The 22,146-nt window shown below is 39.9% G+C and overlaps 2 protein-coding genes across 2 annotated transcripts in view; both read right to left on the bottom strand.

Moving 5' to 3' along the window:
- Positions 1-163: 163 nt before the first annotated feature.
- The window catches only part of LOC144637779 (uncharacterized), a 35,370-nt gene continuing 13,387 nt past the window's right edge, over positions 164-22,146 (bottom strand). The window contains exon 10 of the mRNA XM_078496860.1: positions 164-290. The gene's annotated coding sequence lies outside the window, so the exon portion shown is untranslated. The remainder of the gene's footprint in view (positions 291-22,146) is intronic.
- On the bottom strand, positions 273-21,805 carry LOC144637778 (uncharacterized). Its single transcript, XM_078496857.1, has 12 exons — positions 21,121-21,805; positions 11,878-11,925; positions 9,490-9,864; positions 7,754-8,047; positions 6,356-6,666; positions 5,903-6,115; positions 4,583-4,771; positions 4,034-4,184; positions 3,377-3,582; positions 2,405-2,639; positions 1,783-2,066; positions 273-1,466 (listed from the first exon to the last, which is right to left on the bottom strand). The coding sequence occupies exons 1-12, from the start codon at positions 21,695-21,697 to the stop codon at positions 1,305-1,307; spliced, it is 3,045 nt and encodes a 1,014-aa protein (XP_078352983.1). The 5' UTR covers positions 21,698-21,805; the 3' UTR covers positions 273-1,304.

Below are 22,146 nucleotides of genomic sequence, written 5' to 3'. Positions count from 1 at the left end.
TCTGATCTGAAGGTCGCTACTGTCTGATATTCACGAACAAAAACGTATTTGTGCTAGTAGACTTGGGCGGTCTCATGAGGAACCACGAGTAGGACCCTGTGTAATATTCACCTTTCACGTCTTTGTGTTTTTTATTTCTTTTTTAATCACTTGCTGTTCAACTGGTTGGTGTGAATGGGGCAATTTGTACCAGTGTATATCGTCCCATGTTACAACAAGAAAAGTTTCACTTTTTAATGTCAATGATTTTAATTTATTTACATCATCGCGGTCTATAGCTATTGTGAATTCTCGATCTATGGTCAAGGGCAGGCATGATCATGACCGTGAACTAGTACTAGCTGAGTTGCGCCTTGCAATGTAGTATATGTGTAGACTTGGTAACATAGTTGTATATAATGCAATTTGAATATGGTATATGAAAGAGACATTTATTACGAAGAAGAGTATGTAGTAACTGATGTTATCATTTATTAAAATGCCTATTGAATCTGGCTAAAACGTGCATATTCGAAAGACTCGGGTGTTCGGGGTTTGTTTGATATCTGTCTCTAGGCGTAAACGCGCAATACATCTTAAAAAACTTTGTTCAACTTGGTTATATATAAACGAAAGCCCTGATTGGATGACTTGGTGTTTTGAAAACATGCAGGTTAAAACGTCATGCAGTGTTGTTATCGTTGCTGTTAAAAAAGAAATAGAAAATAGAAACTATGAGGTAAGTACTCGAATGAGTTGGCAGAACTCAAACGTGAGCCGTGTACGCATCAGATTATGTGAACAAGATTTATGTTGGAAGGTCCACGACCGTGCACGGCCAAAAAATGCACTTTCTACACTTATATGCATGAATTACGTAACCGAAGCGTTTCTACTGGTTAGTTGCTCAGACAGAGTAAACACCAATTGTGTTTTCTTAAAGTAGTTTTATACTTTGGGTAGATTCAACGATGCTAATCATTTATTTATACAGAGAATGTCTATGCCCTTTTATCAACATTAGTATGGTCACAACAACAAAAACTAGCAAAATTAAGTGAGAATCGGGTGGTTCTTTGATTAACTGTCGAAAGAAATCAAGTGTCGTATATGTTATGGTTTAAAAAAAGTTCAATTTGCCTAGCCTAAAGTATCAGCCACAAAACCATCACACGTGACATGCTGAGCGCGTTTTGTCGTGCTTGACGTGGGATGAATGTTTTGCTTTGAGTTCTTGTTGGTCATTGCGAAGTTTTCGGTTGTGGTGTTTGGTCAGGTGTGATTACTTTGGTTTTGGTTTTACTACAAAAAAGTTCAGTTTGTATTCAGTCTTCCGCGTCACTGGCCGCCTCTTGTGGGGCTACATTTCTCTGAACATTTCTTAGAAATTGTAAGAAGTTAGGTAGCTTGGCCACAATCTGCTCTGGTTCCCAGTTTCCTTCCTCAAGTAGCTCGTCCCATTCTTTACAGTGAAGATGTATATCTGTCTGTACAAGGAAAACAAAGCAAAATGATTACAATCAATCTCTGACTGCCTGTGGTTGATTAACTGACTGACTGGGAATTTTTCTTACCCGCGTTTGACTGATTTCCTAACTGACGAGACAGACTGACTGACTGACAAACAGAGAGGTCACTCCTCACTACGGAGGGACTGACACTCGAGTAATAAGCCTAAGTTTGGCTTGACCTCTGACAAAGTATCATAAATTGCGGAAACTATTCCTCCTTTTATTACAGTTCGAGAAAAAAAATAGAAGTTCCAGGAGAGGTTTTGAGAATTAAGGTGAATGAAAGCAATACCTCAGTGGCTATTTCGTCGAAGCCGCTCGCTTCAGTCTCGACAGGATCCACGGTTTTTTCTTGATATTTAGAGACAAGCAAGCTAAACTTCTTTTCTTCCGTTGGATACTCATATATCTTTCTTAGACTGCGGCGCCTGTAAGACAGGTCAAACCCGCCTGGACGCTCGGAGACTGGTGGCAACACCAGTTGATCTCCTTCAATCTTCATTCCCATCAGATAACTTTCAAGAATTTTGTCTTCTTCTTCGGCTTGAGGCGTCCTGGCAACAAGGTTAATTGGGCCTGGAGAAAAACCACATTAGAAAACGTAGAGTTTTTGAAATTTTGCCCACTGAGTCTGCCTCATACACGTAAATCACAACTTCGAATTCATTAGAGAAGTATTGATGGAAGCGTAATGTTTACTAATTTCTGTCACCATCTTGAACTTTTTAATGTCTTAAACAGAGTATCTGTCCTGAGATTCTTCGTCGAGTATGTGTCAGTGTACAGCTATTTGCTATTATGAGAAGTAAAATAACTTTTGTGATTCAAGATCCATAAGTGACAAGGCGTTCTGCCGTAACAGTAACAGAATGGCGTAAAGTAGTTGTAAAGAAAATTAATTTCAATTTTTTTACATGTTTTTATGAACAATCGGTAATCGCATTCCTTGGATGCCATCAAGATGTCCGCTTTCATTCTCTGCTGAGTCTGAGCGCACATGTAAAAACATGGAGTGTCCTTCGAATCCCCCTGCTCATCAGGCAACACATGGGACGACACAGTCATAACATCAAATGGTGCACGAGAGAACGCCAAGGAGGCTGCCTCGCCTCCTTCCTGCTCGTCAGCATCTTTCTCTGTAAGCCATACCTAGGTAACAAAATAAGCCGGAAAACTGAGTACGCAGTGGCTTTATGACTGACATGTACAGCACAAAGTAAACCAAAATCGTCCACAAGAAGTAAATCAAGGTTATTTGAAAATCATTTTTAAAGCGAGGAAGAAGGGTATTTACGATTTAGCAAAAGGCTTATGACGTCTTGCAATATATCAAACACGAGAGAGAGTGTTTCATCACATTTTCAAACACCCCTCGAAAAGAGTTGAAAATACGATCGCGACGTGCAGCGGAGTATTTCTGACGTACTTTGAGGTGTTTGGAAAAGTGATGAAACACTCTCTTAATCGAAACTGAATTGAAGATCACACATCCAACCACCGTCACGGCACTGCAGCTGATTTCCTTTGTTTGAACTTGATGAATTATTTAACCTCGGCTCCAGATCTCTTGGTTTCCCGCTCTGTTTTGTTCTTTGCCAAACATTAAACAGGGTCACAAACAGTTTTACACTAGCTTGGAAATTTACCGGAAACTTGTACAGATTTAACTCTGGCCCGAGAACATCCGGTTTTCGCATATACATGCAAATATAAAACCTTTCCAAAGCAGAGAAAACTAGATCCGGTTTATAATATAAGGAAACATTCTCCTGCCAGTACCATTTGAAAAACAGATCTGAATTTAATTAATCGAGAGACTTGTTTGTCAAAAAAAAACGCCCCCTACAATGATGCATGATAAAATGATTAACAATAAAAAAATGTACCTTAACACGAACATATCTACAAGTAGGTGTGTAGAAGATGAAGTCGTGTCTTATTTCCTTCTTAGCTGTACGGGATTCCATTCCCCTTTCAATGTATTCGACTTCTATCTTTTCTAAGCCTCCTTTAAATTTTAACTTCCAACTATTTTTGTCCTCAAGATTTTCTTTGATTTCCGCAAGAGTAAAGTACTCTTCATCTAAGTCGGCTGTAAGAAATAAGGAAAAAATTACATTCTACGAAAGCATCAATTATAACCACAATGCAGCGGCTGCATGTTGACAGCCGGCGTAAAACCATGAAAACCAAAGTATGAGTGAAACGTTTGCGAATAGTTTTTTTTTGTCCGTGATGTCTATGCAAACATTACCGACTGATATAATCAAATGCTGTGAATTGTTGTGTTGTTCGTTTCACTATTTATTTTATCCCCCCCCCCCCCCTCGCCTCTACATACGCGTAACAGCTTAGCTTACAAGACGAATCCGGACAACCTACAGGTACAACTTCGAGTGAATATATTGCGCAACCGTATCCGTATCCGGTTAGATTCCTCTGTCTGCTTTTCAGATGACCAACCGAGAATACATCATACATGTAAATACAGTTGAACCTCTTTAACACGGACGCTGAAGGAACAGAGCAAGTCTTTTTCTCACCTTCATCGACTTCAGTTATGTAGGAGTGACCGAGATGACACCATATGTCAATTATGACCCTCTCCTCTTCATTTTCTTTGTGAATTTTCTTTAACACCGCGAGGAGTTTTTCTTTCAGTTTGTCTATGTCAGTGAATTCAGCGGGCGAATCCTGTTAGAGTTCATGTGTATTGTCAGTATACAAACCTTAACGACATAAACCGCGTTCGCTTCCTACATCATCTACGCAAAATTAAGGTTTACAATAAGATTTGTAAAGAGACACGCAATGCACTGGACTCAGGATTGAGCAGGCCTGGTTCGAGCCCTGGACGGGATCATTATGGTGTGTATTGAACAAACAGTGCTTCTGGACTGACATCCCATCCTGGAGGAGTAAAAATATTCCTATAGTCGCTGTATGCTACATAAACGGGACATAAGCTCCGAACTGAATTAAGCCACAAGGCTCAAATGCAGCGAAGTTAATCATATTTTTTAGTAATGACACACATACTTGGCCTTTTCAATGACGTACCTTATGGTCTGACTAAGGTGTACTAAAATTACCTCATCCATATCATGCGAAGGAGTTTCTAGTGGTTTCAGTTTATAGTTAGTTTCACCAGCGTTACAGGCATTTGGTAGTTGTACAGTGATCAGTTTAAACTCGTGGTTCAGGTCCAACTGGTTCGTGTCCACATGAACAAACCGCACCGGGCGTTGACCGGCTGATTGTGACTGTCTCATCGAATTGCTCTTGAGAAAAAGAAACCACAAGTGATATAAATCATCATTGGACACAAAGATCATTTCTCAGATAACGTGATTTCTCATATTTTGATTGATATTTTGATATATATAATAATATTTTGATATAATAATAATAATATAATAATAATAATAAAATAATAATATAATAATAATAATAATAATATTTTGATATATATAATAATATTTTGATATATATATTGATATTTTGATTCATATTTTTATTTTGATTTGATATTTTGATTTTTGATTTTGAATTTTTTTATTTTATTTTTTTAAATTTTTTTTTAATTTTTTTGATTTTTTGATTTTTTTGATTTTTTTTTTTTGGAATTTTTTTTTGGATTTTTTTTTCTCAATCTATATCAGTGAGGATTTCTAGAAATTCTGATTTTAGCCCCGGTCACTTGTTTGCTATAAAGTTTCATAAAGCTATACTGCATGAGGGCGGATCCACTGCCCAGAGGGGGTACTCGAGATTTCAAGCGACGGGGATGATCAAATGGGGGCAAAAATCAAGTCCCAAAAAAATCCCTTAACCAAAAATTAACCCCCAAAAAAATCAACAGCAAAACACGTTCATTTGTACTTTATTTACAGAACCACGCACCCAAAGCACTACCACGAATTCTTAAGATCAATTTAAATACCCAAAAAAATCCCTATTTTAATAAAAAAAATTCTTGCCAAATTTTCCTACCCAAAAAAATCCCGGAATCGAAACTTTTAACCCCCCAAAAATCCTTCTATCATCCCTGTCACTTGAAATTCCAAGTACCGCCCCTGGGACCCACTGACACTAACAGCTCGAGAAAAAGACTGAAGGATCCTTTTTATAATAAGAACATGAACGCCTTTGCATTTTTAGATCCCTTCTTTTCTCTTTCTCTTTCTGCAGCGCATTCCTGGGGACGTCGGAAATAAAACAAGGTCATTGAAGCAATGCTGCACTCTCAGTGTCCCTCTCCATACACTACGGAGTATAAATGGCTACTGGCGAATTGCTAAGCGCTACCTAACAAAAATGCTGGCGAAAGGGGGAGTAAGCTGTGTTGGACTAGCATCCAATCCAGTGGGATTAGCAATTCTCCTTCTTGCTTAATTCATAGTAAGACTTACCACGATTTCCTTTATTTCCCGAATAGCTCTCTTTTGACTCTCAATAGATCCCTTGACACAGAGGGTATTCCTTCGGAAGACTTTTAAAGTTGCCCCAGTCTTTTGTTCTATATCATTTAACTGCTCGCGGTTTTTTCCAATAACTCGACCCATGTATTTCTCGGGTATAAAGTCCAGCTTTTTCCAATTGCCCTGATCAGGGCTGTCTTCTCCCTGTGTATCGAGCAAACGGATATGAACAAATGAGTAGGTACTTTTATATCGTATTTTGTAAACTACCTTAATTAGTTTCTTGAATTTGTTATTGCAATCACGACGAGAAACAATACTCTATTTTACAAAGGAAGAAAGGAAGGAAGGAAACAAGGGAGGGTAAATTAATTAATGGTTAGGTCAGAAAAAGCAACACAAAAAATCAACGAAATTTATAACAAAAAAATATTTAAAGCGTACCCTTAAGATCATGCCAATAATCCTTTTAGCGTTGGTGCGTTGTTCTTCTGTTCCTCTTAAGTGAACTAGGTCGTCTTTGATGAATAACTCGTGAACTCCACTCCGTTCCTTTATATCTTTTATTGTCTGTCCTTTTTTCCCTATTACAAGTCCCACCTTGTCCTTTGGGATTTGCATCTCTTCTTCTTGGTAATTTGCATTAACAGATTTATCATAACAGCTTGGTGCATCTTCGTTTCTTCGTCGTCTTGGGTCATCTCTGCCTCTCTGGCTTCTAGATTCTTCGCCTTCCTTTGAATCACGCGACATGACTGCCAAAGAAAAGAATTAGTTTACAAATGTGCAACCAAGTGCTTCAATTTTAGCTTCACTGATTTGTTGTACGTTATTGAGTTACGACACATATGGGAACAGGCACATTCGGCACAGTTTATCCACCTGAGATTCAACTTGTACCACTGTAAACGTTTTCATCTGATGTCATCAAAATTCTAAAATCTAAACTGTTTTTCCTGCAATGCTATTCGGCTTGTCACATATTCTAGACATAAAAAACATTAATCTCTATGCCAATTTTAGTACGTTGCTTCGTTTCGAAAACAAAACATTTTTAAATTTCCTGATGTCTCGAATAAAAGTGTTTTTAAATTCAGTCACAAAAACGGATATCTTTGTCATTTTTTAAATTTTCAAACCTGGTAAAAAATTAGAAGTAATAGCTTTATAAGAGATACAAAGTAAAGGTGAATGATATTCATGGTATAATGTACTTTTTTTCGTGCTCAATTTTGTTGTTGCCATATGGTGCCTCACAGAGAAGGATTCCAATACGGCGGCTGCATAGATATTTTCCCAAAACTTTATCAGCAGTAATTCGGTCATGAAAAACGCTACAAAGCTTGCTCTGTAACCTATAAGTTTTCTGATGCTGTTCAAGCAACCAAACATACTTTGAAACCTTTATGAAAACCAGAACAGTTTATTTGCGATATTTCTGGGATACCGTAAATATGGAAATCAATCCCTATTTTATAACGGCCGAGTTTGGTATTTGAAACGGCTTCAACTCACAGGTAAATGATTGAAAACTTACGGTTTCTCTTCAAATTTAGAAGGGTGATTTAAAATGGTCGGAAGCTAAGCAATATAAAAGTCATTTAATATCAAAGTCATTTTCGCCCCCACCCCCCTAGGGGGGTACTCATGTATATTTTGGGTGGGTGAGATTACTGGTTGAAGGCTTAGGCTACTCTGTCCAGTTAGCGTACTGTCGGTTATAGAAGTACAATATCACTGGCCCCTTCACGGCTCAGTAAATATCCTCCGCTATTTACCTCCCTTTAAAATAGATAACTTTATTTTGAAATATCTGTGACAAAACCAATACATTATATTTACCAGAGACGTCTTCCATTTTATCAAAATCAGATGGAGTACCATGTGTTCTTATTCCGCTGTCACTTGACTCTGTCACCAAACTGTGCGTCTCGAGCTCATCACCGAGGTTCTGCAGATAACTCTGAACGCGCGCTTCTTTCTCGGGATCCATAAATCTTTTTTTATTTTCAAGAGATAATACCGGTTCCCTTTCACTTTCTCCAAACTGCTCATCCCTTGCCTTGCAATACAAATTGGAATCAGAATAACTTCGACCTCCCTTTCTAGGTCTTCCAAGGTCTTCAGTTTCTTTAGCTGTGAAAGACAACACGTGTGGACGATACAAAAGAACGTGATCAGTAGTATTATGGGTCCACTTACAGGCTTTTTGACAAGAACTTGTCGAAGGCTTAATTAAATTTTTGCCATGCAACCGTGTTACGTTTGATGGATGGCATTTAAATTAGTTCATGACATCGATGACGGTCCACGTGACCTAATTTGCATCACCAGATTAGAGTGTCTAATGGATCATAATTACTAAATATGAATGGACTTTTTTTTTTAAAGGGAAGCTCTGCTCTTGAGGCACGTTGACACTAAGTCGTTTGAAATGTTGCGTAAATTTCAAATTTTACCGGACAAGGGAGAAATAGGCATTTAATGACAACTTTTAACGAGAAAGATTATGGCTTTTAAATTACCCGCGCGACGCCATTTTGGAATGTATGACGTCAGTGCGTTGCCCAATTGTTTCACACAAAAAAACTCTGCTTCCTTAAGGCCGATTTACACGGTACCATTTTGTCGCATGCGACATGCTTGCGACATGCTTACGACAGGCCTACGACACGAATTGTGTCGTGTAAATCAAACCTACAACTCGCTTACGACTGTCGCAGGCGTGCCGTAAGCTTGTCGCATGCAACAAAATCGTACCGTGTAAATTGGCCTTTACAATAACGGCAACGCAGTGACGTCATAAAATCCAAAATGGCGGCGCGCGGGAAATTCAAAAAATCAAAAACTGACAAATAAAAGACTCAGTATTCGAATGAAAAAACGAATTTGCGACTTTTAACAACCAAATCGATTTTACACTGTTGTTAACCTTTTATTTTGGCCAGAACTGTTTTAAAGCCGAGGTTCCCTTTAAAATGTTTACACTGCGGGACGTTTGCCTTGGGTCCTGATGACCGGCGCCCGACTTACAGAAATGCGAACAGAGCATGTGTAGAGGTAACCAATCAAACTGCAGGGAGGTGGTCACGTCCCACATTTGCATATTTTGGCTACGCCCTTGAGACGTCATCGGATTGGAATGTGTATCACCCGAGAAGCAGGGAGGAACAGCGCGAAACTGGGCCCCTTGACCGTTCTACGTGACTCGGCCCTTGTCACGCAACAGCGTGGCTTCCTCTCTAACGGTCCTCTATTTTGGTTGTCTGTGAAATCTGGTCCCTAATCTGTTTTCCAAAGTATCGACGCAAGGTATTGTGGGATTTAATGGAAGCGTTTACCTCATCGGCAACCAATCAGGAGCGTTTGATGCCCTGTTAAAACAAATATCGGGTCCAGGTCTCTCGGACGACCAAAATAAAAGACGTAAGAGAGGTAGTCGCGCTCATTATAATTATCATTATAAATGGGAGGGAAATCGAGCTATTGTTTGCTTTTTTTCTGATAGGTGCCCGGATTTTTTTAAAAACAAAGGAAATGAAAAAGAATTTATATTTTAGGCTACAAAATTAATTTACCTTGAGCTTCATTGATCAACTCGCGAAAAGCTTTCTCATATTCTTGTTCCTCAATGGTAACAATCACTTCAACTTGCTCTCCACCGGCACGTTCTCTTACTTCGTCAGTAACAAAGAAGTTGTACAACCGTGTCTTCAACGTCCCATCCTGGTATAACTTCCACAAGGCAGTAAGAGCTGATAGAGTTTCAGCTCGCACTGTGAGGCACACACAGCCATCAGTAAGTTGAACCAGATTGGTGCCAGCAGGAAGCACGCAGCTATTAACGGCGGTAACGAGCTGGTCAAACGTGGACCAACGACTCAATACATCCACGGTTGAGACTACTGTTAAACCACCCGCAACCACTTTGAATACCGTCTTTATATTCAGCACTGACGATAAACAAAGAACAGAATTTAATTTAGGAAAGCAAAGTGGCGGCTAAATGGTGCTGGTAACTGTCACGTCGTGCAACGTTACACAAAAATTGGCAAAGTGTCCTGGAAAGGTTCAGCCAAATTGAGTGAAGCATCATTCCACCGTGGTCCTTTTCCAACTATAAATCTCGGGTATAATGTAGTTGTTGTGTGTGGCAGGGACACAATTTTGTCCGCTTTTGGGAGATCTCATTGTAATTAAGGTTTGATATATTAGTTATCTTTTAACACAACTCTTTGAATAAAACTGATTAACGTGGAACCGTGCACACGTAGCCTGTTCCAGGCGTTCGGTTAGTTGGGAAGCGGCGCGAGGAGCGGCGAGCGAAAAAATGGGGAGGGGACTAAGGCGAGGGGGCGAGAGAACGCCTGTGAGCATTTTTAACAAAAGCTAGTTCCGGTATACCAGATTCTGGTATACCCTCTGATTGGTCAATTTTGACACCTTTTGTCAACACTCAAGCGTCCTTCATCTTGAAGTGAAATGAGATATGGCTGCGGCGAGTGACGGTCACGCAGAGTTCAACTCAGCAGTAAACAACGCACTGAAGGATTTTCTGGTTGAAAGTCTTCGCAAAGAACAGGAAGACTGTTTAATTTGGTCTATGAAGGAGAAGTTTTTCGGTATACTTCCAACCGGTTTTGGAAAGAGTCTGATATTTCAACTGTTTCCGCGTGTTATGTCGACGGTAAATCAAAATGACACAGTTTCAACGATAATTGCTTTTCAGTAAATACAATAACCTAAGCTTCGCTAAAATAAATATACATGCGATAAAGCACTTTCTAGTTTTAAAATAAATATTAAAACAACACGTTACAAGTGAAGTCGAATGCGGTCCGTCAAAAAGATAAATTTGTAAATGCTTGTATTATTGACAAATTGCTATTTATTCCTCGAAACTCTCAGCCAGGAATTCAAACAGGCTTCAGCCAGCAGACAATCAAAACAACATAAGCTAAAACATTCAGAAACTGAAAAGCGTAAAACAGCAACGAGAAAATTCCGGGCGAATTCAAACGGCTCGAAAATATTTGTAAACAGTAGCGGTAAAACTGATCTTGATAACAGTTTGTTCCACGTCAATATTCATTGCTGAATCAATCTGGTCCAAAATAGCTTTCACCCAGAGCCAAGCAGCGCCGCGATCTACTTTGTGTGGTTGATGTACTTGTAGATTAATTTTCTGAAGTGTGTGAACGCTTCGCGGAGGGAGTTTCTCCCGTCGGCGATCTTGCATTCACTTGCCGCTTTTAAGACGTTTCTCTTTCGACAATCCCCGAGAATAATTTTTGAACGCTGGCATGAGTTCTTGCAAGTGTTCTTGCGCAGGTTAAACAGCAAATTTCAGGAAAACGTGGGTTTGGATTCAGTTCATGTCCAAAAGAACTTGCGAGGTCGGCCAACACCAGACTCTCGGCTCCAGAAAACCCAACTAAATCTTTGCTTGAAACCGAATTAAATAAAGAAACTCTCGGTACCTTGTTCCCCTGGCACTTAACATTTTTTGACAAAACCTGCAACACGTTGAAGGGCGGACTGACAATTCGGCGAATTCGCTTGCAGAAGACTCCGAGTGCAGACATTTAAACGCAGACGACAAAATGCATTTCCCAACGTGGAAGAACTTGAGAAATAATATTTACCGGGAAATCTGTCAGAAATCTGATTGAAACTGACAACTGAAAACCACAAGCTTCAATGTCTGCGCTCATGTTACCCGGGCCCTGTCGGAGGTCTAGAAGTGGGCGGAAAGACCTTTTGTTATGAATGCTCACAGGCGTTCTCTCGCTCGCCCTCCTCCCCGCCCCCCTCCCCTTATTTTTTTCGCTCGCCGTTTTTCGCGCTTCCCAACTAACCGAACGCCTGGAACAGGCTATGCACACGTGGCCTACAAACAATAAACCTGCAGATAGCATAGCCTAAAAGCCAAATAACCATTTTAGGAGCTACAAAGAACAACTTACCCCCTTTCAACACATTTCCAACAGATGACAAGACAGCAGCCGCTTGCGCTGAAATAAAGTCAGACACTCACTGGAAAGCATACACACAAACTGGATATCAAAGAATTCAAAACTCTCAAATTATATTATGAGGCTGAGAACCATGAGGTTAATTTCACAGCGGTCAATCGCAATTCAACACCACTTCTGATTTTCCCGCCTCGAACTTTCTAAAAATTTGAGTCGGTCTTGTGTGGCTTACAGGAGGATTTATCATTTAGAAATTCATAATTGTAGAATGTGCGGGTTGGTAAGAACAGTGTTTTGATGCGCCTGAATAAAATTTATAGGTGTAATGTGACCATAGACGTGATGAGATACAAACGAGCGATCACACAGATTGTTTGCTCACTACATAAAGATCACAAGTTCTCTTGCAAAACAAAATACAGCAGTAGATTGTTGATACCATTTAAAAAATAGCTACAAGGAGTCACAACAATTTTGGATCGTGGCATAAGCTAAGAAATCTCATGTCCACATCGACGTTTTCGCGGTTGTATTCCTGCATCTCAAAATTGAATTCGAACGCATGTTTCAGTCGATCTATCCGATTTATCTTCACAGCAACTTCATGCGAGTGAGAGAATTCTATCATAACAGAAAGGGTTGAATGTACAAGCTTTGAAGCATAAGGGAAACTGAACTTTCTCGTTTTACGCTTTTTATCAATCATTCCAGACATATAAACAAAGCAATGCAGTGGTATCTTGTCGTGTAGCTGGCCGCGTGATTTGCAAGGAAAATCATTCGATTTGCTTTCATCTTTCCAGTTGTCTTTCCTTGAGCACACACCATAACACTGGCAGTTGAATGATTTGCAGATGCTGGCGACATTTTCAGCACGAGCTTTGAAATTGTGAAGAGAGTCGATTGAACGAGTCAGACGAGTCAATCGATCAGCTTGCACGAAAATTCCATGACACGGACAAAATACGCGCAGGATTTGCATATTGACATATCGCTTCCGATTGGTCTATCAATAGAAGTGAAATTGCTTGAGTCATAACTTGTACATGCGCAGTACCGTGAAAATGTCCCTTGAAAGGGACTGTGTCATTCTCGACCCCAAAGCACTTCTCTTTTGCGCATGACTGACGGCGAGAAGAGCTCTGGGCAACCCTGGAACAGAACCTATTCTCATTTGAAGTTCCTTGAAACAATGAAAACACCTCTGATTGGTCAATCTGTAACCCGCCAAAATTTAAATGTGCGTCGGAATGGTTGTCCTGGCCCCTGGGGAATTGAATGTTTGTGCTTTATGCAAATCAAAGATTGTGCACGCAATCGTAATATGTGTTGTTTTCGGATGTATTTCTGTTTGGAGACGATATCAACAGTCTCGAAGCAATTCTTTCTTACCTAAATAAGCATGTTTAATGTATAACGATGTTTACCAACAGACAATCGTCCAAAAACAGCACTGTTTACAATATAACGTGACACGAGTCTAAATTTGCATAAATCGCAGAGTCTAGTCTCTGGTAAATAAATGTGGAGCGTGCGCAATAGAGTCATCGTAGCCAGATTTTGGCTACGCTTGCGTGGAGTTTCCCAGAGCTCTTCTCGCCGTCAGTCATGCGCAAAAGAGAAGTGCTCTGGGGTCGAGAATGGGACTGTGTCAAATACCGACGCTTTAAAACTCAATGAGTGAGACGAAAGTACCTCTGTAGGCTCTCTGTGAATCTAAAAGACAACATCATAGCTTCATTTCAACCAAATATGTGTCCCAGACATTATCATCTTATATTATAAACAACCAAGACCAACTTTGGCGTTCAGCCTAACAGTATTTCAAAAACCCATACCGCAATCCGTTTCAATCCTTTTCAATTAATTTCCATCCGTACCTTCTTCGTATTTTCTGTGTTATTGAAACGTTCCTTCACTGTTCTAAGTGGTTATTTTTATATTTCACTCAATTTGGTTGCTATTTTCCGATGCTTAATTTTCGCAACGTATGTATTCTAAAATCCGCTACACAGTGTCTAAATTTGAATGAGCCCGGGGGAGGGGCACATGAAATGGACGGCTATACTCATCAGGAAATTTGAATTAGACCCCTAAACGAAACCAATCTGGGCGAGGCTCAGCCTTTTCTATTGTCACTGATTCTTTCCCATTGGAGTCATCTTTTTTATTTGTAGTTTCAAGTGCTTTCTGAATCTAAGTCGATTTAAAGTAATATTTGATTCCATTTTTCATTTTCTTTTAATGCGCGGGCAAAATTGTTTGAAAATATTTCCGCACAGCTCTATATTGCATTATGTTTGTTGCGTGGAAAAAGAAAACAACAGCAAGACAATACTGTTCCTTTAATAACACGCATGCATGATTATGATGTCAAAACAAAAGCTGCACTCACAAGACGGCGTCCAAACGTGCTATTCATAAACTCCGGCTCATCGGCGTGCAAATATGCAATTTAGACTCCAATTAGCCATGGTTTATGAAGTCATCGTCTTAACCTTGATTTAGCCTTAAACCATGTCTAACTTAGGCTTCGTTTAAATAATCGGCCCATTACAAAATCTAAGGTAAAACTCATACCTCATCAAACAGCTTTCAAAATGTATTAACGATTCGCGCTTGACTGCTTTCGCGTTATTAGTCACACGTATAAGTCCCTCAAGAGAGAGACCGCTCGCAATCTATTATATATAGGGCCCATTTACATGGAAAGAGGATGATCCTAGTGCCAGGATCATCCGAGCGCCATATGTTTTGAGCTTTCAGTTTACATGTGAATGGTTGCATTTGGCCCTAACGCCAGGATCATCCTAGCGCTAGGATCATCCTATCTGAGACGAGGGATGATCCTACCGCTAGGATGATCCTAGCGTTAGGGCCAAATGCAACCATTCACATGTAAACTGAAAGCTCAAAACATATGGCGCTTGGATGATCCTAGTACTAGGATGATTCTAGCACTAGGATCATTCCATTTTAAATGAAAGTAGGATGATCCTAGTGCTAGGATCATCCTCTTTCCATGTAAATGGGCCCTAATTAGCCCTTGGGAATTGTGACCGAAGCGGCCGTGATATACTCTTATTCCTTTTTGTCTCGTGTCGTCATGACGTTGTCATGACGACACGAGATATATGCTATAGGGGGAATTTTCCCGCCATGTCAACATTTTTCCCGCCCTGTCAACATTTGCTTTGTGATCTGAGGCCGCCGAAATTAAATATCAAAGAACAGATACTGTTTCTTAACAAAGGTCGCAACTAACGCGCTGGTTTATCAAACTGTAGGTTAGAAGTATTTATTGTAAAGGGCTTATTATGTAAAAATACAGGCACGCTTTACTGTTCTTAAAATTTATTTCTTTTTTTTTTTTTTTACGTTTATTGCTGTAGTTAGTTCACAGCCCTATACGGGTCTTCAACAGATTCGGTGCACTCCCACGCGGAATACACGCAACAGAGTAGACTTTTTTTTGTGAACTTGCAGCAAACCAGCAAATTCTTAGTGGTCCAACAGGCAATATAAATGGAACAGAAATAAGGCCCCTTTTAGCTGGCGACAGTGCCTATCCACTAACGAACCTCTCTAGTGAAACCCTACCCGGACAGAGGACGCCTGACTTAAGAGCAGAGAAAGTTTAAAACCTAAAGTTCGGTGCGCTACGATCTGTACTGAGTGGAACGAGCATTTGGCATGTTGAAAGTACGTTGGAGAATTGCGTTGAAAAAGGTTGAACAAAAAAACGAGTATCCTAAAAAAGACTATGATTGCTACGTGAGTTTTGCACAACTTTTGTATTGAAAGGGGTGACAACGATTCAATAACAGAAGATAAACGATTAGATAAAAACAATTATTTTGATGCTAAATCTTTAAAAATGTCAACTGTGGCATTTTTTTGTTCCATTTGCCTGCTGATTGAGCGTCAAGGAACATTTCAGCCGATCGTTCAAATCTTGCGTTGTGCTGTTCCATACTTTCTTCCCACATTTCAATAAAAGAACTCTGTCAGCCTGGAGTCGTTCTTTTTGCCTTTCTTTTTCCTCAGGCGTATTTTGATTCATGGAGAGAAACATTTACACTTTCGATTTGCGAACCCTCGTTTACACTCGGCTCTGAGGTAAAGGTAGAACTTATTGCCATTTTAATAATCGGCCATAGGGATCGGCCATTTTAGAGGGATCGATGATGTCGCGGCGGCCCCATCACCTGAACAAAGATGTCGAAATAGGGGAAGCCTTCTTTAATTTTCTGAAATCCATCCGTTCTCCAGCCGAGCGAGATCGCTGCTTGAACTGCTTGAACTCGTACTCGTTTCTTCACCTGTTGTAGCATTCTCTGGCTTTCTGGACACCTTTCTTTATACTAAGAATATATATTGTTCCAGATTTTGAATTTTTTCTCTTTGTGAAACCCCCCACAGCTTACTGAATTTGGGGGCCCACGCTTCAAGAAGTTCGTGCGTTTCTTTCTCAGTCCTGTCAGCAGACTTAACGCGAGGTTTTTTCGTTTTGTGTTTGCCGTGGCAAGTACTTCGACATCACTTGCAACTGAAGACTGAGGCGATGGCTTGCTTATTGCCAGTAGAATTGGTGATTGCATGCGAATTGGATCATGTACACTGCTCTGGACCTGCTGGCAAGCTTCGCAGTTCAGCTGGATGATAAAATGTGGCGCTCGTAGATGGAAATGGCCAATGTTGACCGCCGTTCATTGGCTGATCTGGATTTGCTCCTCTAGCAAACCGTCGATTTAAGTTATCGCGAAAGGAACAAAATGCGTGATTTGCGATTGTGTAAATTTTCTTTTTACAAAAAGAAATGAGCGTGTCGTAATAGTCTTGCGTGTTCTGATAACGCATTTGATTGACAATCAATTTCCTGAAATTGTTTTGATAGTGCGTTGATGGGTTGAACTCGACTTGAAAGTGCACTTCGGTTCTTTTGAACACGATACGTTGTCACGGCTTCAAAGTAGGCTACTTTGAAACTGCTCACCTACTCCTCCCCAAACCTAACATTAACCCTTACTTATCGCTTTGGGCAAAATGTTAGGTTTGGGGAGGGGGTAGGTGAGCAGTTTCCCAGAAACCTAAATTGATCCCTACTTTTTAACTCTTTTTTAAAAGTTGAAATTAGACCCGTTCACATCTGAAGTAATATTTCGGCAAGTATACTTAAGGTCTACTTAAAGAGCTAGAGTATTACCCAACTAATTTTAAGGAAATTTTTCAAAAAAATAACAAATTAAAGAGGCTGACAAATGCGCTGTTGAATAATTTTTCCTACAAAAGTTGATAACGATACAAGGTCAAACAGTTGATATACGATACAAGGTGTCTTGTCAGTTGTTTACGTCGAATGCAAGAATTTCTGTCTACCAAATCTTATAGAACTCGTCAAATATAAGTTATCTCTTTCGTTTATACTTTGTATTAGTCCTTTCTAACTGCCAGGGAGTAGTTTGATTTGTGTTCTACGCGGCGATAACTTGATTTCTGTTCGAAAAATAGCCGGGCAGTGGCTTTGCCGTCAACATCAGCAGTGTAGGGTTTCAAGAAAAGAATAGGTTAGTGTAGTGTGTCAAACTTATACAGTTGCGATTACACATCGTCCTTTTACAGTGGTAAAAGGGCTCTTTACCTCGGGAAACTCACAAATCGTGTGTGAACGACATTTCCCAAGGTAAATTTACCGCGGTGTATTTCCATGGATACGTAATTAAAAAAGAACAAAAGAATTGCCCATGAAAGTTACCATGGATACTATCCATGAAGATACCGAGGTAAATAGGTGGGTTTTTCAAGTACCCCAAGATAAAATGACCGATCGCGAGGCAAACTTAAAGATAAGCAAATAAATTAAACAGAGAAATTTGAAATTAAATATGATGGCGCGAGGTTTAGATTTCCGGAGGTCAACTTTGCGTGTTCAAGGCAGCAAAAACGCGGTCTTTCTTACTGTTCTTAGAATGTGGAAAGCTAAATGGCTTGCTGATTTATAAGTATAAGCTTTTCTTTTGGAAATTTGGCGTTTTAATAAATACAACACAAGTCAAGGAAGATCTATAGTTCATTTTCTTATATGTATTTCGATTTTATCTCTTATAAACAGAGTCCTCACTTTCTAATTCTTCTTTCTAATTCTGCGAGATGATGCTTGAAAGCACCCTCGAATTATCCACTTTCGCATTTCGCGCCGAAAGCAGTATGAAAGATTGACCTTGGTAAAGTGTTAAGTGTGTGACCGCAAACACCTCGGTAACGTATTCCTGCGTGAGTTTACCTTGGTGTTATTTACCTTGGGAATGCTACTTACCTGGGTCATGCTGGGTATGTGTAAAACGTTCGTTACAAACATACCGAATTTTCTATTTTCAGCGTTTTCGTCACAAAAAACAGTAGAACCCCTATTAAGCGGCCATCCTCGGGAAAATGGCAACTGGCCGCTTTTAATAATAGAGGTTGGCCGTTTAATAGGGGTTCGTCAGAAATTAGCATAAGACATTATAAAAAGGTTACGTTTCTTCAATACAATATAGCGTGAAAAGGAATAACGGAATCACGTGAAGACGACAATTAGCCTATGTTTGAATTATTTTATCAGCCGTCACTTTCATTTTTGACTCTGTCCGAGCTTGTTAAAAACAAACCCAAAGATCGTAAATTACATTCTTACTGGTCGCTAAATAGGGACAAAAGTAATAGAAAAACGCTCATCGGAACGGCAAAAAAGGTGACCGCGGCCGCTAAATAGGGTTGGCCGCTTAAGAGGGGTTTTTCTTGAGAGTATTTTACTGACAGTAGTTTCGGGACTTCAGTAACTGTCCGCTAAACAGGAGGTGGCCGCTTAATGGGTGGCGCAAAAAGGTGACAAAGGGGACGAGTGCTTCGAGTAACCCTCAATTCCTCTTGCGTTCTTTTGCGTCAAAAATAGAGAGCACGTTTTTTGTTGGGTAAAAATCATAAATAATATGTGTTCTGGTTTTTTCCCCGCGTGTTTTGTCGTTTTGTTTTCCCGCATGTTTGCCATTTTTATTTCCCGCATATAAATAAAAGAAGACTGAAAATTATCTCAGCAAAATGTTCCACCGTCTCTGCTTTCCCCATCCCCGGAAATGGTATATCTTCTAAAACACCTTTCTTTTTAGTGGCGCAAAAGTCTTAAATGAACTCCCTGTAAATAGATAACAAACTAGCTTTTTACAGCTTAGCATAACATTTCCTTTTATAATAACTTTTTCTACCTGAATGACCCACACTGTTTAAATAAAGTTTCATATACTTACTTCCTTTCGTAATGATTCAGTATACTCACGCGGTAATGAGCTAAAAATGAGAAACAATACTGATAACAAACGATACTGAACGATTGCTGTAACCGTTTTTGGGTGTCCTCAGTCACCAAACAGCTTCATTCTGATGTCGAGTACACGCTTGTCTGACTAAAGAGAAAAGATGTAGTCTCGCGATCCCAGAGAATGTTGTGTAACCCCTACTGAATGATAGCTGTCAGTAGTCTGTAAGTGTTCTTTACCAAACAGTTTCATTCTTATATCATACACGCGCTTCTTGAACTCCAAAGTGGAGATGTAGTTGCCCAGTGAATGTTGTGTAACCCCCAGCTCAATGATAGCTTTCAGCCATCTCTGAATGTTCTTCACCAAACAGTTTCAGACTGATATCAAGTACAAGCTTGGATCCGGCTCCAGAGCAGAGGTGTAGTCGCTCAGTGAATGATGTGTAACACCCCTATTGAATGGTAGCTGTCAACTGTCTCTGAATATCCTTCACCAAACAGTTTCCATCTAATATAAAGCGCACGCTTTTTGGACTTAAGAGCGGACATGTAGTCGGCAAGTGAATGCTGTGTTACACCTACTGAATGGTAAGTGCAAGTGATCGTTGGATGTTCTTCACCAAACAGTCTCATTATGATATCAAGTGAAGACCTCTCATAGAGAGCAGAGGTGTAGTCTTCTAGTGAATGTTGTGTAACCCTCACTTCATGGTTGTTGTTAGTGGTCAATGGATGCTCACCAAACAGTTTCCGTCTTATTTCAAGTGCACCCTTCTTGAACTCGAGAGCAGAGTTGTAGTCTTCAACTGGATGTTGTGTAGCCCCCACTGAAAGATAACTGTCAGCAGTCTCTGAATGTTCTTCACCAAACAGTTTCCGTCTGATATGCTTCTTGGGCTCAAGAACTGAGATGTACTCGCCTCGTGAATGTTGTGTAACCCCTGCCCCAAACAGCCTCAGACTGATGTCGAGTACACGCTTTTCTGACTTAAAAGCTTCTGAGCAGTCCCCTCTCCTGTGTTGAATGGCGGCTTGGTCTAAATAGATGTCTGGAAAAACTGAATACCGAATAGTACGAATACTCCCGAATAGTCGCGAATAGTATGTGATAAGTCGTGAATAATGGCCAATAGTAGCGAATAGTAGTTGGATAGTGACGAATAGTAACAAATAGTGACAAATAGGTGCAAATACTAACGAATGGTAGGGCACGAAGTTCCCGGTGTTGTGGTCTGGCCTTTGTGTAGTAAACTACAGTATGTGTACAGCGCATTTGAACATATACATATGAAAAATGCGCTATATAAATTGATTATCATTATCATTAATAGTTGCGAATAGTGACGAATAGTCCTGAATAGCGACGAGAACGAATAGTGACAATTCGAGCCCAGAATACTCTTTACTACTGATCAAAGTCAATGTCTTACATTGATCTGTTTACTTTTTAGCATCAACCAAATTCGTCCTAATTTGGAATGCCCCTTCTTTATAATCCTCTGCACCCTTAGCGAATTGAAACAGGCTCAAACTAGCCTTTGAGCCTGAGAACTTTACAAAAACAAAAGAAACAAGACAACAATACATCAAAAAGAATTATAAACGAACAATCATTTTATGAAATTATAGAACGAAAACAAGCTTAGCACCAAAACGAGGCTATACCTCGTGGTTTTAACACAGAAATCTCAAATTACACATATTGGAAAGGGAGTGACACGAGACAGCCCAAAGGGCCTTTGATTTATGACTATTATGGGGCATACAACCACTGAACAAGGTAAAAAGAGGGGACTGAGCGACCCTATGTTTCTCAGAATTCCGTGCATTTTTAATGTACTCGGCTGACCACGGACGGAACAGATCGAGACAACAGAAACTATATTCCTGCAAATGCTTTAATGGCTAAAAAAGGAAACAGATAAGCTTTAACTTACTTTTTCTTTTGTGAAAATCATCGTCTTTCCTTTTAACTTCGTCGTCCTGCCTTCTTCTTTCTTCGAACTCCTCCACTTCCTTGACAAGATCATCTTTCTCTATTTTAATCAAAATTCCTTTCAAGATATCGAGATAGTATGTTCCTAAATTGTTCTGGTTTTCTAGTTCCTTAAACAACGATCGAACATCCTGAATGTGGCCTTCACTTTCTTCCGATATCTTTCCTCTGCACAACGCGATCAGTCGCTTGAGGTCATTTAGCTCGTCAAGTACACGAATTATCTGTTCAAGCAGGTCGCTATATTCCTTTCTTTTTCTTTCAAACTTCTCAACTTTTTCACTAAGAGACCATTCCCCAACACCTTTAAGGAGCTCTTTTAATTTCTCCAGACGATCAATTCCAAGATTATTCTGTTCCTCCAGTTCTTTAAACAACGACAGTACATTTCGGATATTGTCTTCGCTACCAGACGCCAGTTTCCCTCTGCACATAAACACTAAACGAACAAGTACGTTCAGCTCGTCAAGTCTCTGACTTATTTCAAATAGTAGATTGTTGTATTCAATGGCAGACATTTTGACAGCGAATTTAAAAGCGTCTCTCGTGCGTTATATTGATCTCCGCATCATGAATTTGTTTCGGTCCATCATGGCGGGTTGACGCCGGCTAAAGATGTTCGTTTGTTTTCAGTAGTCACGCAAATTTGTGGTCACGCATTTCGGAGAAAGTCGGAAAAGATATTTTCTTAGAATTTGTGTTCTTGATAACTGGGTCTTAGCTATAGAATCTTGGATAACGCGTTGTGATTGGCTACTCGAGAGGGCAAGATGGGTCCGGCCTTATAGGAATATAACAGCACATTTTAACAACGCGAACAAAATTTACGTGTAATCACAGCCGTCCCAAACGCACGATTCGAAACATCTATCGGAGAAATGATTTATGGAAGCGTATGAATGATTTATGTGAGCGTATGAATGATTTCTGTAAGCGTATCGAGTGGGACGTGACTACTTGAAGGGCG

The sequence above is a fragment of the Oculina patagonica genome, chromosome 14, assembly GCF_052425735.1.
Source record: "Oculina patagonica isolate OP01 chromosome 14, crgOcupat, whole genome shotgun sequence".
In the NCBI taxonomy this organism is placed as follows: Eukaryota; Metazoa; Cnidaria; class Anthozoa; order Scleractinia; family Oculinidae; genus Oculina; species Oculina patagonica.
This window is presented reverse-complemented; position numbering and strand designations above follow the sequence as displayed.